Here is a 19057-nt window from a genome sequence, read left to right as displayed (position 1 = left end):
ATGCTGTGGCACTCAAGGTATGGTGAAAAATGAAAACTATTTATTCATCCCAAATGTGCAAAGAGCAACATTTCAATGGTCTCACACCATCATTATCAAGTGGCTTGATAATGATGGTGTGAGGCCATTGAAACGTTGCTCTTTGCACATTTGGGATGAATAAATAGTTTTCATTTTTTCACCATACCTTGAGTGCCACAGCATTTTCCTTGGAACTACGTATGCAGAATCCTGGACACGGACCCTAGCTGGAGGCACCTACTCACGCTTGGAACTATATATATATATATATATATATATATATACACACACACAAATCAAAAAATATGTTGCAGTCTCTTGTAATACCTTTTTTATTGGACTAACAGAATTTTGTAGAGACAAGCTTTCAGGATTCCTCCCTTTATCAAGTCCAATAGACAAGGACTAATGATCAAAGGACTTTATAAATTATCAGGGAGGAATCCAAAAAGTTTGTCTCTACAAAATTCTGTTAGTCCAATAAAAAAAGGTATTACAATCTGCATCACTGGACTAATACGGCCACTCACATTTACTATACAGATATTCACATACCTGAAGATGGTTTAGAACCCTGTGATGTCACACATGCTTGTGATGATGTCACCGTAAGCTGTACAAGGAGGTGCGCGCCGGCTGCAGTCTCTTCAGTGTGTTTTGCATTCACAACCTGTGGTGCAAAGTGTTTGTTAGAGAGTTTCTATTTGCGATAGAGAATTCAAGATTTTGACCGTTCCTTGTCTGAAGAGAGAACCACAAGGTAAGTCTCAGCCTCTTCTATTCATACATACACAGGGCTTTTTGTTTGACAGTTTTTTTTATTACTGTTGCTTTTTTTTTTTTAGCAAAAAAAAAAACAAGAAATTAATTTCCAAAAGAAATAACAAAAGTTATATTTCTCATAGCATTGTGACAATACTTGGCTTAGGCATTAAACATAATAAAACGCACAGATAGTATCATGACCAGAGCTTTTTCTTGCAAAACTGCTAAAATGCAATTATGCCCAAAAAAGCCCCAAAGAAAAAGAGTCCTAATTCATGAAGTTCTAAAAGATATAAGTCTATGAGAAAGATTTGGTGGTGTAGTAAAAGAATAACAGAAAGATTAGGGCAGAAATATAATATTATATAATAGAATTCTGTGTGTACTAACAATAGAAATACTCCGGGTACTCCGAAAGGGAAAATTTTCAAATCAACTAGTGGCAGAAAGTCATATTGGGGACGGATAGATCCCAATGAGGTGGGGTAGGTTCAGTATTAGTAAATGTATATAGCAGGATAGCCCAATTGTATCTACAGTATGAAGTTCACATGGCCCAGTGACCATACAGCCAAGCCCTTATAATCCACCATTACTGGGACAGATTCAGGGTTATCAGATATTACTATGACCGGAGAGGTTCAGGTTTATCAGATATTACTAGGACCGGACAGGTTCAGGGTTATCAGATATTACTAGGACCGGACAGGTTCAGGGTTATCAGATATTACTAGGACAGGACAGGTTCAGGGATATCAGATATTACTAGGACCGGACAGGTTCAGGGTTATCAGATATTACTAGGACCGGACAGGTTCAGGGTTATCAGATATTACTAGGACTGGAGAGGTTCAGGGTTATCAGATATTACTAGGACCGGACAGGTTCAGGGTTATCAGATATTACTAGGACCGGACAGAATCAGGGTTATCAGATATTACTAGGACCGGACAGGTTCAGGGTTATCAGATATTATTAGGACCAGACAGGTTCAGGGTTATCAGATATTACTAGGACCGGACAGGTTCAGGGTTATCAGATATTACTAGGACCGGACAGGTTCAGGGTTATCAGATATTACTAGGACCGGACAGGTTCAGGGTTATCAGATATTACTAGGACCGGACAGGTTCAGGGTTATCAGATATTACTAGGACTGGAGAGGTTCAGGGTTATCAGATATTACTAGGACCGGACAGGTTCAGGGTTATCAGATATTACTAGGACCGGACAGAATCAGGGTTATCAGATATTACTAGGACCGGACAGGTTCAGGGTTATCAGATATTATTAGGACCGGACAGGTTCAGGGTTATCAGATATTACTAGGACCGGACAGGTTCAGGGTTATCAGATATTACTAGGACCAGACAGGTTCAGGGTTATCAGATATTACTAGGACTGGAAAGGTTCAGGGTTATCAGATATTACTAGGACCGGACAGGTTTAGGGTTATCAGATATTACTAGGACCGGACAGGTTCAGGGTTATCAGATATTACTAGGACCGGACAGGTTTAGGGTTATCAGATATTACTAGGACCGGACAGGTTCAGGGTTATCGGATATTACTAGGACCGGACAGGTTTAGGGTTATCAGATATTACTAGGACCGGACAGGTTCAGGGTTATCAGACATTGGTAACCTCAGGGAAGATGTCTCCATATAAAACACTTATAGAGAAGCGTCTTCTTCTGAGGCTGCGATGGTCTTAGTGTTATCTTGTGGTTCTGTGCTGGACATTTCTGCTCTGTATGAAGGATCTATTGTATAATGACAGGAATGACGACATGTTGTCTAATGTGTTCACTTATATCTCTCTCTCTAGTGTTTTCAGGCTCTGACCTGTGACCATGGCTTCTCCACAAGACCCATTGCTGAAGGAGGAGGAAGAAGCAATGGAGGACCATAGTGATATGGATGTAGAAAAGGGCGATATCCCTGAGAGGCAGAACCTGCCATCTCTAAGCGTGATGTCCACCGCACGTTCCATCATCACCGTAGTGATCCTCGCCTTTGTTAATTTGCTCATCTATGCAAATCGCTCCAGCGTGGCGGGGGTGCTGCCTTATATACAGAAAGCATATGACACCAATGCTAGTCTGTCCGGCTTATTGAATACATTGTTCATTGGAAGCTACGTGCTGGTCGCACCAATTGCCGGATATTTGGGCGACCACTGTAATAAGAAATATACTGTTTGCGCAGGAGTCATCGTTTGGCTGAGCATGACACTTACCCTGTCATTCATCCCTGATGGGTACTTCCTGCTCTTCCTGCTGACGAGTGGACTGGTTGGAGCCGGAGAGGCGACTTTCTGCACCATCGCCCCCTCCATCATTGCAGACCTTTTTACAAGTGACCAGCGGACCCGCATGCTGAACGTGTTTTACTCCGTCATACCTGTAGGCTGCGGACTAGGATACATCATCGGGCCCAAAGTGACTGATGCAGCAAGGGGCGATTGGCACTGGGCATTTCGGGTCACCCCTGGCCTGGGCCTCATAGCTGTGGCTTTGATGATTTTGGTCACAAAGGAGCTTCCAAGAACGACTACAAACGGGAAGAAGAACAACAAATCCCAGAAGTTTGCCAAATGGGCGACAGATCTGAAAAAACTATTTAAAAATCGAAGCTTCATGTTAACCACCATGGGATCGACGGCTGTATCCTTCATAGTGGGAGCCATAGGTGTATGGGGTCCGTCATACCTGACCCACGCACGAACACTCCTACAAGAGAAGGACCCTTGCCGTGCTGAACCGTGTGACTATCACGACATCCTAATATTTGGTGTGGTTACAGTCGTTTCCGGCATTCTGGGAGTTGTAGCAGGGACGGAGATAAGTAAAAGATATCGCAAATCCAATCCACGGGCGGACCCGCTTGTGTGTGGATGCGCGATGATGCTCTCCGCCCCTTTTCTTCTGTTGGCATTGACTTTTGGCAACATCAGCCTCGTTGCCACCAACATCTTCATCTTCATCGGAGAGACGCTTCTGTCAGTAAATTTCACCCTCATATCTGACATTATACTAAAAGTAGTAACTCCATGGAGGAGATCTTCAGCCCTGGCCATGCAGATGACAATCTATCACCTCCTAGGTGACGCCGGCAGCCCGTACCTCATCGGCCTGATATCTGACACCTACGAACGAGGATATGCCAAATCCCCTCTTCTGAAATACCGCAGCCTGGAGTATGCCCTCATGACCTGCACCATAATGGCAGTCATCGGAGGGGCCTTCTTCATGGCCACGGCCCTATATATAGAGAGGGACGAAAAAGAAGCAGAGATGGAATCAGAACCTCCGTCATCCTCCTCCTCCTCACTGCTTCCTGACGATGAGGACCGCGCTTCAGACTGAGGAAAAGTCATTGCTTACCTTTATCTCGTTTACTTCATTAAAAAAAAAATTAAGAAAAAAATAACTGCATTTGTTCTATGTTCCACTTTACCCCTTATTCTCTACCCAGGGGCGGACACAGACAGCAGAGGGCCCTTGTGCAAAGAATGTGCCTGTGCCCCCCCCCCCCAACATCAATTGTTCAGCACCCCCCCTCCATGTGTCACTTACTCAGGTGGACCCCCATATGTCACTTGCTGTATAAGTTTCTAACTATTTATTAAGGCCTCCCATATGCCGCAGCTCATTCAAGCCCCCCACATTAGGTAGCATAGATTCCCAACATTAGGTAGTATAGATTCCCCACATTAGGTAGCATAGTTTCCTCACATTAGGTAGCATAGTTTCCCCACATTAGGTAGCATAGATTCCCTACATTAGGTAGCGGTTTCCCCACATTAGGTAGCATAGTTTGCCCACATTAGGTAGAATACTTTCCCCACATTAGGTAACATAGTTTCCCCACATTAGGTAGCATAGTTTCCCCACATTAGGTAGCACAGATTCCCCACATTAGGTAACATAGTTTCCCCACATTAGGTAGCATAGTTTCCCCACATTAGGTAGCACAGATTCCCCACATTAGGTAACATATTTTCCCCACATTAGGTAGCATAGCTTCCCCACATTAGGTAGCATACTTTCCCCACATTAGGTAGCATAGTTTCCCCACATTAGGTAGCACAGATTCCCCACATTAGGTAACATAGTTTCCCAACATTAGGTAGTATAGATTCCCCACATTAGGTAGCATAGTTTCCTCACATTAGGTAGCATAGTTTCCCCACATTAGGTAGCATAGATTCCCTACATTAGGTAGCAGTTTCCCCACATTAGGTAGCATAGTTTTCCCACATTAGGTAGAATAGTTTCCCCACATTAGGTAACATAGTTTCCCCACATTAGGTAGCATAGTTTCCCCACATTAGGTAGCACAGATTCCCCACATTAGGTAACATAGTTTCCCCACATTAGGTAGCATAGTTTCCCCACATTAGGTAGCACAGATTCCCCACATTAGGTAACATAGTTTCCCCCATATTAGGTAGCATAGCTTCCCCACATTAGGTAGCATACTTTCCCCACATTAGGTAGCATAGTTTCCCCACATTAGGTAGCACAGATTCCCCACATTAGGTAACATAGTTTCCCAACATTAGGTAGCATAGATTCCTCACATTAGGTAGTCATAGCCCCCCCAAACACACAGACAGACACAGACACACACAGAGACACACTTACCTGCCCTGCACAGCACTTCTCCTCTCCGGCAGCGGCCTGACGAGTGACGTCACTGACGTCCTCCTGAGCGGGTCTGCAGAAGTACGTCACTTGTGCGACGTCCCTCGTCAGACCCCGGTCGGCCTGAGGCAGACTCACTGTCTAAAGTGCCCGCTGCGCTATTATACCCTGCAGCTGCTTTAGAACAGTGAGCAGCGGCGGCGCCAACCCTACCATGAACCTACTAGGCACAAAAAAAAATGGGGCAGCAAAATGCCGCCCCTGAAAAGTGCCACCTGGCACTTATGGTCCCACCGGGTCCCATGGTAGGGCCGACCAGAGGCGGCTCTAGACTTTGTGAGGCCTTAGGCGAAACTTGAACATGAGGCCCTGCTTTATTTTCTGCTGAAATTACATGGTGGTCCGGCTGTGAGATGGTTATACTGTGACATCACTGTGTATTATCCCTGTACTGTGACATCACTGTGTATTATCTCTGTACTGTGCCATCACTCTGTGTAATATCCCTGTAATGTGACATCACTGTGTATTAACTCTGTACTGTGCCATCACTGTGTATTATCCCTGTACTGTGATGTCACTGTGTATTATCTCTGTACTGTGCCATCACTGTGTATTATCCCTGTACTGTGACATCACTGTGTGTATTATCCCTGTACTGTGACATCACTGTGTATTATCCCTGTACTGTGACATCACTGTGTGTATTATCCCTGTACTGTGACATCACTGTGTATTATCTCTGTACTGTGCCATCACTCTGTGTATTATCCCTGTAATGTGACATCACTTTGTATTAACTCTGTACTGTGCCGTCACTGTGTATTATCCCTGTACTGTGACATCACTGTGTATTATCTCTGTACTGTGCTATCACTGTGTATTATCCCTGTACTGTGACATCACTGTGTATATTATCCCTGTACTGAGACATCACTGTGTATATTATCCCTGTACTGTGACATCACTCTGTGTATTATCCCTGTACTGTGACATCACTCTGTGTATTATCCCTGTATTGTGACATCCCTGTGTGTATTATCCCTGTACTGTGACATCACTGTGTGTATTATCCCTGTACTGTGACATCACTGTGTGTATTATCCCTGTACTGTGACCTCACTGTGTGTATTATCCCTGTACTGTGACATCACTGTGTGTATTATCTCTGTACTGTGACATCACTGTGTGTATTATCCATGTACTGTGACATCACTCTGTATATTATCCCTGTACTGTGACATCACTCTGTATATTATCCCTGTACTGTGACATCACTGTGTATTATTCCTGTACTGTGACATCACTGTGTATTATTCCTGTACTGTGACATCACTGTGTGTATTATCTCTGTACTGTCACATCACTGTGTATTATCCCTGTACTGTGACATCACTGTGTATTATCCCTGTACTGTGACGTCACTGTGTATTATCCCTGTACTATGACATCACTGTGTATATTATCCCTCCCTGTACTGTGACATCACTGTGTGTATTATCCCTGTACTGTGACATCACTGTGTATTATCCCTGTACTGTGACATCACTGTGTATTATCCCTGTACTGTGACATCACTGTGTATATTATCCCTGTACTGTGACATCACTGTGTATATTATCCCTGTACTGTGACATCACTGTGTGTATTATCCCTGTACTGTGACATCACTGTGTATATTATCCCTGTACTGTGACATCACTGTGTATATTATCTCTGAACTATAACATCACTGTGTGTTATCTCTATACTGCAACATCACTGTTGATACTTACACTGCACTGTGACATCACTGCATATATTAAGCCTGTATACCCTAATGCCACTGTACATATTTACCTTGCACTGCGAGTGACAATACAGGGTAAATATGCACAGTGACATCACAGTTCAGAGTTAATATAAACAGTAATTCTCTGTACAGGGACAATAAACAGTTTTTCCACTACAGGGTTAATAAACGCAGTGTTGACACAGTAGAGGGTAACTATACAGTGATGTCATTGAACCGGGAAAATATACACAGTGAAGTCAGCATTCAAGAATAATAAACTGTGATGTCACTACAGGGTTGTTATACACAGTGACATCAAATTACAGGATGAAGCACAGTGATGTCACAGTTTATTATGAAGCACAGTGATGTCACAGTTTATTATGAAGCACAGTGATGTCAGTTTATTATGAAGCACAGTGATGTCACAGTTTATTATGAAGCACAGTGATGTCACAGTTTATTATGAAGCACAGTGATGTCAGTTTATTATGAAGCACAGTGATGTCACAGTTTATTATGAAGCACAGTGATGTCACAGTTTATTATGAAGCACAGTGATGTCACAGTTTATTATGAAGCACAGTAATGTCACAGTTTATTATGAAGCACAGTGATGTCACAGTTCATTATGAAGCACAGTGATGTCACAGTTTATTATGAAGCACAGTGATGTCACAGTTTATTATGAAGCACAGTGATGTCACAGTTTATTATGAAGCACAGTGATGTCACAGTTTATTATGAAGCACAGTGATGTCACAGTTTAGTATGAAGCACAGTGATGTCACAGTTGATTATGAAGCACAGTGATGTCACAGTTTATTATGAAGCACAGTGATGTCACAGTTTATTATGAAGCACAGTGATGTCACAGTTTATTATGAAGCACAGTGATGTCACAGTTTATTATGAAGCACAGTGATGTCACAGTTTATTATGAAGCACAGTGATGTCACAGTTTATTATGAAGCACAGTGATGTCACAGTTTATTATGAAGCACAGTGATGTCACAGAGACTACAGAATGTACAACTCTATGTATGATGAAGATGGCGGGATGCTATAGAAACGTCACACATACATGGGGGAATAGAACACTTTGTTTTTGCACCTTATCTGGGAGTGCCGCTGGATCTTTAGTTTTGTAGATAGATATATAGATAGATATATAGATAATAGATATGAGATAGATAGATAGATTTGAGATAGATAGATCAGTGTATCCCAACCAGGGGGCCTCTAGCTATTCCAAAACGACAACTCCCAGCATGTCTTTGGCTTTATGAGCATACTGGGAGTTGTAGTTTTGCAACAGCTGGAGGCCCCCTGGTTGGGAAACACTGAACTACCTCCCACTGTCTCCTACAACTTTCCCCCTCTCCCCCAAGCAAGTTACTTACTTTAAAAGGGCAGCATCAGCAGTGGGCACTGGGCAGGTAAGTCTTCCATACTGGTGGTGTCCGGGCCTGTATACACACAGCGGGCCCGCTCCACAAGGTCCAGCATACATGGGAGTGACAGAGGGGGAGGAGCTTCCTGTCTGCTCTTCCCAGTCTGCATAGCGCGGCCCCTGCGTGGTGACAGGGCTGCAGGCTGAAGATTTATTTAAAAAAAGGATGCCGGAGTAGATGGCTCCGGGGGGGCGTCGGGTGCAGCGGGGGCTCGGGCCCCTTACTGGTGGCCATGAGAGCTGCTAGTGACCTACTGCTGCTAGGGGGGGCACATTAATCATGATGTAGGGGGGGGCCCCCTCTGGCCGCCCTAACCCCGCCCCGCCCCCCCCCCCCCAACCAGGGGTGGTTTAACGCAGCGTCCATCCGGGTGCTGTCAAACTTGCTGTGGTCGGGGAGTATGCGGTGGTATGTGGCCTAATGCTCGCCTCTGGGGCCGGACCTGGAGAGGGCAGCGGGCCCCCTCTCACGCTGGGCCCCTGTGCAGCTGAACCGGCTGCACAGGCGATATGTCCGCACCTGTATATAAACAACAATAAAGACGTGGTCTAATATGGCTGGAGGTGCTCAACCCCAAATGCAGTTGTGCATTTGTACTGGGGGAGCAGATCCTGCCCTTGTGGTCCATTGCTAGGGGCGATCCCCAGCATAAAAATGCATTCAATGGGGGATGCATGCAGCAGACTACAAGTGCCACAATAGCATCCTACACCAGATAAACGGTGTGGATGTGTAACAATTAGAATAGTACAGGAATTTAGGTGCACTACTGTGGTAGATGTATACAATGACATTGGCTATCCCTCAACACTGATGTTAAAATTTAGACATTTGCCAGTATATCCTTATATGAAGGACATACCTGAGCCTGCACATCAACGCCAAGGTTTCTCAAGTGGCTAGCCAATGTTAGCCAATGTCATTGTTTGCATCTACCACAGTAGTGCACCTAAATTCCTGTATGATATATATATATATATATATATATATATATATATATCTATACATACATATATCTATACATACATATATATAATGTTTTTTGTTTTTTTTGAACAACAAAAAAATTTGGTTTCAAATGGCAGGAAATGCTCAACCCCAAATGCGGTTGTGCATTTATGCTGAGGGAGCAGATCCTGCCCTTGTGGTCTGTTGCTAAGGGCAATCCCCAGCATAAAATGCAAATGATGGGGGATGCCTGCAGCAGACCACAAGTGCCACAATGTCATCCTACACCCGATGAAAAGTGTGGATGTGTAACATATAGAATACATAAATTTAGGTGCACTACTGTGGTAGATGTAAACAGTAACATGACTAACCCTCAAAATGATGTTAACATTGAGACATTATCCAGTAAATCTTTATATGAAGGACATACCTGAGTCTGCACACGAATGCCAATGTTTCTCAAGTGGCACGGGACCTAACACTAAACCTATCTGTGCTGTCTGGGCAATATCAAGGGCCAGTGGGCAATAACAGCGGCATTAGGTCCGACTCACAGACTGTTCCCAGTTCACTCCAGTGTGACCAAGCACACATACAGTGGGAGGAGGGAGGAAGGCTATGAGCCCCACCCAAGTAGGATGATACGGTGTACTACAATTCTGGCCATAATAGTGATTAAGGCGCATTAGATTTGGAGTTTATACACCTCCATTTTTTTGTGAAGGTTTTTTTTAATGTACTTTTCTCCCCCAGTTTTATGTTCTTTTTTGTTCATTTCGGAGAGGGTGTTTGCGGTCAGTGCCATCAGTCGCTATTCTGTCTTTGCAGTGTTGCAAAGTCACTACACTATACTATACCTACACTTCTCTCAAATAAATTACGTAAAAACACTACATTTTCACACACACACACACTTACAACCTTGTCCCTAACCCCCCCCCCCCCCCCCCAAAAAAATGAAAATGGCCAGTAGGGTTTTTTTGGCAGAGGAGGCATACACCATGCTTGCCTCCGATGCCGAATCAGTCAGTGATGGGGAAGAGGAAGATCCCAGCTTCCTCTTTTCTTCCTCTTCCTCATTACCCACTGATGATGAGCCCCCTAGAAGGCGGCAGCGCGTGCGCCACAGGGCAATGCCGATACAGGCCCCACAAACTAGTAGTTCTGTCCCCCAAACTAGTAGCCCTGTCCCTCACAGTGTTCCCTGTCCACCGCACAAGTCACCCTATATAGGTGACCCCGTCTGGACCCCAGTTCCGGATGATTATGCGCCACTGATTCCTGGGTTTGTTGGTCACCCAGGAATCCAAATTGATACCACAGGCCTCACTGAAATTGACTTTTTTACATTTTTTTCCAGTGAGGTCAATTTGATGGTGGCCCAACAAACTTGTATACCGAACAGTTTGTGACCCAGCACCCCAATTCTTTTTTGGCTAGGCCCTATAGATGGGCTCCCATCACTGCAGCCGAGATGAGGACATTTTGGGGCCTCATGCTGCATATGGGCTTAGTCAAAAAGCCGACCATTAGGCAATACTGGAGTGGGGATGTTCTGTCTAACACCCCACTCTACCATATGGCCATGCCACGGGCACGCTTTGAGGCTGTCCTCAAATGTTTGCATTATGTTGATAATGCAACGTGCCCATCCCGAAATGATCCTGCATATGACCGCCTATTCAAAATCAGGCCGGTGTCATGTACCCAGCACACATCTTTTCAAACCCTAAACTCTCATGTACCCAGCTTTTCCAAGAAACACATCTTTTCAAACCATAAACTATCATGTACCCAGCTTTTCCAAGACACACATCTTTTCAAACCCTAAACTCTCATGTACCCAGCTTTTCAAGACACACATCTTTTCAAACCCTAAACTCTCATTTACCCAGCTTTTCCAAGACACACATCTTTTCAAACCCTAAACTCTCATGTACCCAGCTTTTCCAAGACACACATCTTTTCCAACCCTATTCTCTCATGTACTCAGCTTTTCCAGATTCCTGCAAATCCTACGTTCTCATGTACTCAGCTTTTTTCGATCTCTTAGCTCTCTCTGGCTGCTGTCTGGGGAACATTTCTTTTTAGCATCTTCTTGCACCAAAATGTACAGTGGAAAATCCACATGATTTAGCATTTCTGCGATGTGTGGCCATACCCTTAGGGTAGTGGTCTCTAAATGGTTGACCTCCAGCTGTTGCAGAACTACAACTCCCAGCATGTCCAGACAGGAAACGGCTGTCTGGGCATGCTGGGAGTTGTAGTTTTGCAAGATGTGGATGGCCACATATTAAAGAGCTATGCACATTGATCTGAAAACTGTGGATCTCCAAATGTTGCAAAACTACAACTCCCAGCATGCCCAGACAGCCGTTTCCTGTCTGGACATGCTGGGAGTTGTAGTTTTGCAACAGCTGGAGGTCAACCATTTAGAGACCACTACCCTAAGGATATGGCCACACATCGCAGAAATGCTAAATCATGTGGATTTTCCACTGTACATTTTGGTGCAAGAAGATGCTAAAAAGAAATGTTCCCCAGACAGCAGCCAGAGCGAGCAAAGGGATCGGGAAATCTGAGTACATGAGAGTGTAGGATTTGCATGAATCTGGAAAAGCTCAGTACATAAGAGTAAGGTTTGCATGAAACTTGAAAAGCTGAGTACATAAGTGTAGGTTTTGCAGGAATCTTGGAAAGCTGAGTACATGAAAGCTTGGATTTGCAGGAATCTTGAAAAGCTGAGTACATGAGAGTGTAGGTTTTAAAGGAATCTGGAAAAGCTAAGTACATGAGAGCGTAGGATTTGCAGGAATCTGGAAAAGCTCAGTACATAAGAGTAAGGTTTGCATGAATCTTGAAAAGCTGAGTACATAAGTGTAGGTTTTGCAGGAATCTTGGAAAGCTGAGTACATGAAAGCGTAGGATTTGCAGGAATCTTGAAAAGCTGAGTACATGAAAGTGTAGGTTTTAAAGGAATCTGGAAAAGCTGAGTACATGAGAGCGTAGGTTTTGCAGGAATATGGAAAAGCTGGGTACATGAGAGATTAGGGTTTGAAAAGATGTGTCTTGCAAAAGCTGAGTACATGAGAGTTTAGGGTTTGAAAAGATGTGTGCTGGGTACATGAGAGATTAGGGTTTGAAAAGATGTGTGTCTTAAAAAAGCTGGGAACATGAGAGTTTAGGGCTTGAAAAGATGTGTGTCTTGGAAAAGCTGGGTACATGAGAGTTTAGGGTTTGAAAAGATGTGTGTCTTGGAAAGCTGGGTACATCTGAGTTACGGTTTGAAAATATGTATGTGTGCTGGGTACATGAGAGATTAGGGTTTGAAAAGATGTGTGTCTTGGAAAAGCTGGGTACATGAGAGATTAGGGTTTGAAAAGATGTGTGTCTAGTCTGAATACATAAGGTGTTTAGGGTTTGCAAAATTCTGTGTCCCTGCTTGTCTAGGCTTGTCTAGAGGCAACAGTGTGATCTGTGTAGTGAGCAGACACACCCTCCCATCAACCAATCACAGTGCAATCACAGTGTCTGTGCTGGCAGCTCTGCTGACTCAGCACTTTCATCAGCTGATCGGGACACAGAACTTGTCAAGACACAGAATTTCTCTTTACACCAGTCATAGATCATTTCGCTAATAAATTTGCAGAGGCCTACATCCCCCATAAGGAGGTCGCCATTGACGAGTCCCTTATTAGTTTCAAAGGTAGACTCCATTTCCGCCAGTACATTCCCAGTAAAAGGGCAAGGTATGGCGTGAAAGTATACAAATTCTGTGAGAGTACCTCAGGGTACACTGTCAGGTTTAGGGTGTGAGAAGGGAAGGATTCCTGCACTGAATCTCCTGAATGCCCCCCATCCTGGGAGTTAGCAGGAAAATTGTGTGGGAACTGATGTATCCACTGCTGGATAAAGGTTACCACTTGTACGTGGATAACTTTTATACCAGCATCCCTCTTTTCAAGACTCTCTCTGCCAGAACCACTGCAGGTATATGGGGGGAGTTGATCTTTCTGACCACACTGGAAAGAAGGGAGGATCCCAGAAAAGATGCAAAGTCTGTCTTAAAAAAGGGATAAGAAAGGACCCCATTTTCCAGTGTGACCCCTGTCCTGAAAATCCAGGCCTCTGCATCAAAGAATGCTTCAAGGCGTATCATATGTCTATGGAGTATTACATTTACAATTTACCCAATTTTTATCCTTCCCCAAATTAACTGCGCTTTGTACACGAGCCATGCGGCATTGTACAATGCTTTTGTTCTTTTCCAATGTGTTGGTGATGTTGTACATGAACTTGGGACCACGGCTATGTACAGCGCTTTTCCGATGCAGTCTGATTGCCATATTTGGAGTCGGGAAGGAATTTTTCCCCCTGGTATGGAGCAAATTGGCATCCGCCTCATAAGGTTTTTTTTTCCTTCCTCTGGATCAACACAGTAGGGCAGTGTTTCCCAACCAGGCTGCCTCCAACTGTTGCAAAACTACAACTCCCAGCATGCTGGGAGTCACAGTTTTGCAACAGCTGGAGGAACCCAGATTGGGAAACACTGGAATAGGGGGAGATTTACTAACTGTAGTGTTTTGGTACACAGCATGTAAGTAAAGTTCTGCAACTGTCAGCCGCCCCTGTGCAAATCACTAATCTAGGCCTCAAATATGCATGGCGCTCTCTCACTCCTAAGCCCTGTCGCATTTGCCGGGCAACAGTTTAGGGCCACATATGGGGTATTTCTGTCCTCGGGAGAAATTGCTTTACAATTTAGGGGGGGGGGGGGGGGCTTTTTCCCTTACGCTAGGGACGGGAATGTCGGACAGCCGTCAGCCTATCACCGGCCGCAGCGATGTTCCGCCTCAGCCGCTGATAGGCTGAGCCCACTGTCATGTAAGAAGCTCTGGGCGCCTTCTTACATGACAGTGGGCTCAGCCTATCAGCGGCCGAGGCGGAACATCGCTGCGGCCAGTGATAGGCTGACGGCTGTACGACGTTCCATTCACTAGGAAGCAGATGAGGCCGGTACCGGACCAATGGGAGGTGAGTTAAAGTTTATTTTGTTTATTTTTTGCAGCCCGGCATAGGGATACCACACAATATAGAGCAGTGGTCTTCAACCTGCCGACCTCCAGATGTTGCAAAACTACAACTCCCAGCATGCCTGGACAGCCAACGGCTGTCCGGGCATGCTGAGAGTTGTAGTTTTGCAACATCTGGAGGTCGGCAGGTTGAAGACCACTGGTATAGAGTGTCAGAGCCGGCGGCTGCAACAAACATGAGGATGAGGAGGGCAGCGCATGCGGGTGACATATCAGTATTTACCCCGATGGGAACAGGGCTGGGCTGATAATTAATTGGGGGGCAGAACAGCACTTGCGGGTGACTTGTGATTAGTTCCCCGATGTGGGGACAGGGCAGCGCTGGGCTCATTCATTCATTCATTCATTCATTCCCGAGGGGGAGGGGCCCAACCGGTATTGCGGTATGGGTTAAAATTCATATTGTGCAGCACAAAAATGTTGGTATTCGGTATGAACAGGTATACCGCCCAGCCCTACTGCAATGGCTGCTAGTTGTACAGGTTCAGACATGAAAACTGAAATAAAATAACCGATAAGTGACCCCATTTTGAAAACTGCACCCCTCAAGAAATGTAAAAAGGGGTGCAGTGAGCATTCGGACCCTACAGGTGTCTGACAGATTTTTGGAACAATGAGCTGTGAAAAAAAAAATGTCATTTTTTACACTAACCTGTTGGTGTAGCCCTACACTTTTTATTTTCACAAGGGATAAATGGGGAAAAGGGCTCCCAAAAATTGCAACACAACTTTTCACGAGTATGGAAATACCCCATATGTGGACATAAAGTGATGTGCGGGCCCACTGCAGAGCTCATAAGGAAGTGAGCGCCATCATCCTTTTTGGAGAGTGGATTTGGCTGGAATGGAAGTCGGGAGCATGGTGTGTTTGCAAAGCCCCCATTGTGCCAGGACAGTGGAAACCCCCCCACATGTAACCACATTTTGGAAACTACACCCCTCAAGGAATGTAAGAAGGGGTACAGTGAGCATTTAGACCCCAATGGTGATTCCAAGATTTTTGCAACAGTAGGCTCTGAAAATAAAAAAATATTTTTCAGCGCACTGTTCAAAAGATCTTAGAATCACTGTTTGGGGATAAATGATCAGTGCACCCCTTGTTACGTTCCTTGAGGGGTGTGGGGGGGGTTTCTGCTGTTCTGGCACCATGGGGGCAGAGCATTTTACATCCACACATAAGGTATTTCCATACTCAGAAGAAATGTGGTTACAGATTTTGGGGGGTATTTTCTCCTATTACCCTTTGTAAAAATGAAAAATCGGGAAAAAACAACATTTTAGTGAAAAAAAAAAACATTTCATTTACACATCCCATTTTAACAAAATGTCGTCAAACACCTGTTGGGTGTTAAGGCTCGCTGTACCCCTTGTTACGTTCCTTGAGGGGTGTAGTTTCCAAAATAGTATGTCATGTGTTTTTTTTTTTTGCTTTTCTGGCACCATAGGGGCTTCCTAAATGCAACATGCCCCCCAAAACCTTCCAAAAGCCAAATGTGGCTCCTTCTCTTCTGAGCATTGTAGTGCACTCGCAGAGCACTTTACATCCACATATGGGGTATTTCCATACTCAGAAGAAATGGGGTTATACATTTTGGGGGTCATTTTCTCCTATTACCCCTTGTAAAAATGAAAAAATTTGGGGGAAAAAATGCATTTTACTGAAAAAAATAAATTTCATTTACACATCCCACTTTAACGAAAAGTCGTCAAACACCTGTGGGGTGTTAAGGCTCACTGTACCCCTTGTTACGTTCCTTGAGGAGTGTTTTTTGCAGTTCTGGTACCATGGGGGCTTCCTAAATGCAACATTCCCCCCCAAAACCATTTCAGCAACATTCACTCTCCAAAATCCCATTGTCTCTCCTTCCCTTCTGAGCCCTCTACTGTGCCTGACGAACACTTGACATCCACATATGAGCCATTTTCTTACTTGAGAGAAATTGTGTTACAAATTTTGGGGGTCTTTTTCTCCTTTTATACCTTGTAAAAATTCAAAAACTGGGTCTACAAGAACATGCGAGTGTAAAAAATTAAGATTTAGAATTTTCGCCTTCATTTTGCTGCTATTCCTGTGAAACACCTAAAGGGTTAACACACTTACTGAATGTCATTTTGAATACTTGCCTGCAAATGGAAAAAAGAAAAAAAGACCGACAAGGGCGCCTTGTGCGTTACCACAATAAAAGGATGGCAAATTAGAACAAGGTAACCGTAAATGGGCGAGGCTTTCCCCTAGGTAGTGGCCGCTCACCTTGAGCGAATAAAATATTCGCATATAACCCACACCGTGGGTAGCAGAGAGACAGGAACAGTTGCTGGGCCTGGGTCCCAGGGAAGGGAATAATCCAATCCTGATAGAAGTGAAGGCAAAGAAGAAAAACTTGACCCTTGCAAAGGCGCTGCTGGTTCCAAAATAATGTGGATGCCAAACCAGAGGTATAAGTCGAAACACCAGAGTGGTTTATTTAAACATAAAAAACAATAAAGTACAGGGATGACGCGTTTCGGGGGAGCCACCCCCTTCCTCAGATCAGTGTACATGATACAAATACAGATAGGGTTTATATACACTAAAGAATGGCGCCAAAATACCAAAAGGGGCAGGGCCAAACAGTGACATCACATCAGATGTACAAAAACAATATGTTACATAACAGCAGTATAATAAACATAGATATACAGACACATTCCTAGAAATTACACTGTACATGTGGATAAAGGACTCATAGAAAGTATAAACAGTATCAAAAGTATTAATGTAATGGAGCCACGATGTGTCCGTTGACATCCAGTCTCCAGATGTCAACATCCTGCCGCTGTACAGCGAAGGGTGCTGACAGCAAAGGAGTCGGCATCAGGGACGCATTGCTAAGGGGCGTGAGTATGTGGTAGTGGCCAACCAATAGCAGCCAGGGAGGCGGATGTTGACATTGAAGGTTTACAGCACTGACAGGGCGAGCGCTGGATGCACATATGTGAGTGTGCGATCGTGCGCCGGCACTGTCAGTGCATATGGGGATGCACGAATATAAGTGCCGACATTAAGCGGCTACACAGCTTATGACAAGTAGTGGGCGCAGTGATGGTGTACGAGGGCCGGTGTCAAAGAACACATAATGACACCGGAGCTCACGGCATTAGCAAAACAGCGCCGGATACACATAATGTAAATGTGCATCCGTGCGCCGGCAAGGTCAGCACAATGAACTTATGGATGCTGACATGATTAGCGCTAGTACAATAATTCAGTATATATGTGGTGGAAAAAAGCCATTATCACTGTAGTGATGTCCTAGGGACCAGTAAGAAGTAGAGGGCAGAAGGTATATATGTATAACAAAAGCCCTGGATCTGGAAGAAATGTATATAAAATAAATAAATACATACATACAAAGATAGAAAACTATAATTCTAAAAGGGAAATCCATAGTGAAGATGGATGCATATGTCTAAAAATGAGAAGAGGCACACAGGGTGTATAGCAAGTCATCCGTATAGGAGCAGCACATAGAAAACATGGGGGGGGGGGGGGGTGGAATGAATATATATAAAAAAATAAAAACTTATATATATGTATATATATATATATATATATATATATATATATATATATACACATACATATGTATACAATAAAAATATGTATATATGATTAAAGAAAAGCCATAAATATAAACAACTATAAAGATATTTAAAAACATGTATAAACACAATAGAATACACTGAAATATTAATGTATGGAGATTAAAAATGACATTCAATCATCTCATTAAGACCATGCGGGGAGAGAGTGTTAATTTATTTATTTATTTTATTTATTTATATAGCAACTACAGATTCTGCAGCGCTTACAATTATGGGGTACAAACAAACACAAGTATCAGACATAATATTACACAATAACTATTCAAACAAGAGGTGTGGGGATATGTTGAGGCCAATTAAAGAATGTTATAGGCTTGTCTTAAGAGATGTGTTTTTAGGTCACGTTTGAAACTATGGATGTTGTTGTTGAGTCTGAGGGATTGAGGGATAGCATTTCAGAGAATCGGTGCAGCACGAATGAAGTCTTGGAGACGGGAGTGAGAAGTTCGGATGATAGAAGATGTTAGTGTGAGATCATTAGCAGATCGGAGAGAACGTGTAGGATGGTAGACAGAGATGAGAGAGGAGATGTAGGGAGGTGCAGCATTGTGGAGAGCTTTGTGTGTGAGACTGAGGATTTTGTACTGAATTCTGGACTGAATTGGTAACCAGTGTAGTGACTGGCACAGGGAGGAGGCGTCGGTGTAGCGGCTGGAGAGGAAGATGAGTCTGGCTGCGGCATTAAGGATGGACTGGAGAGGAGAG

The 19057-nt window shown here is 44.0% G+C and overlaps 1 protein-coding gene across 1 annotated transcript; it reads left to right on the top strand.

Annotated features, from left to right (window-relative positions):
* The first annotated feature begins 640 nt into the window (after nucleotides 1–640).
* LOC130273770 (protein spinster homolog 1-like) lies at nucleotides 641–4186 on the top strand. Its single transcript, XM_056521077.1, has 2 exons — nucleotides 641–781; nucleotides 2615–4186. The coding sequence occupies exon 2, from the start codon at nucleotides 2640–2642 to the stop codon at nucleotides 4152–4154; it is 1515 nt and encodes a 504-aa protein (XP_056377052.1). The 5' UTR covers nucleotides 641–781; nucleotides 2615–2639; the 3' UTR covers nucleotides 4155–4186.
* The last annotated feature ends 14871 nt before the right edge of the window (nucleotides 4187–19057 follow it).

Source organism: Hyla sarda, chromosome 5 (genome assembly GCF_029499605.1).
Source record: "Hyla sarda isolate aHylSar1 chromosome 5, aHylSar1.hap1, whole genome shotgun sequence".
NCBI classification, from domain to species: domain Eukaryota; kingdom Metazoa; phylum Chordata; class Amphibia; order Anura; family Hylidae; genus Hyla; species Hyla sarda.
Note: the sequence above shows the minus strand (reverse complement) of the source record. Positions and strands in the feature narration are given on the sequence as shown.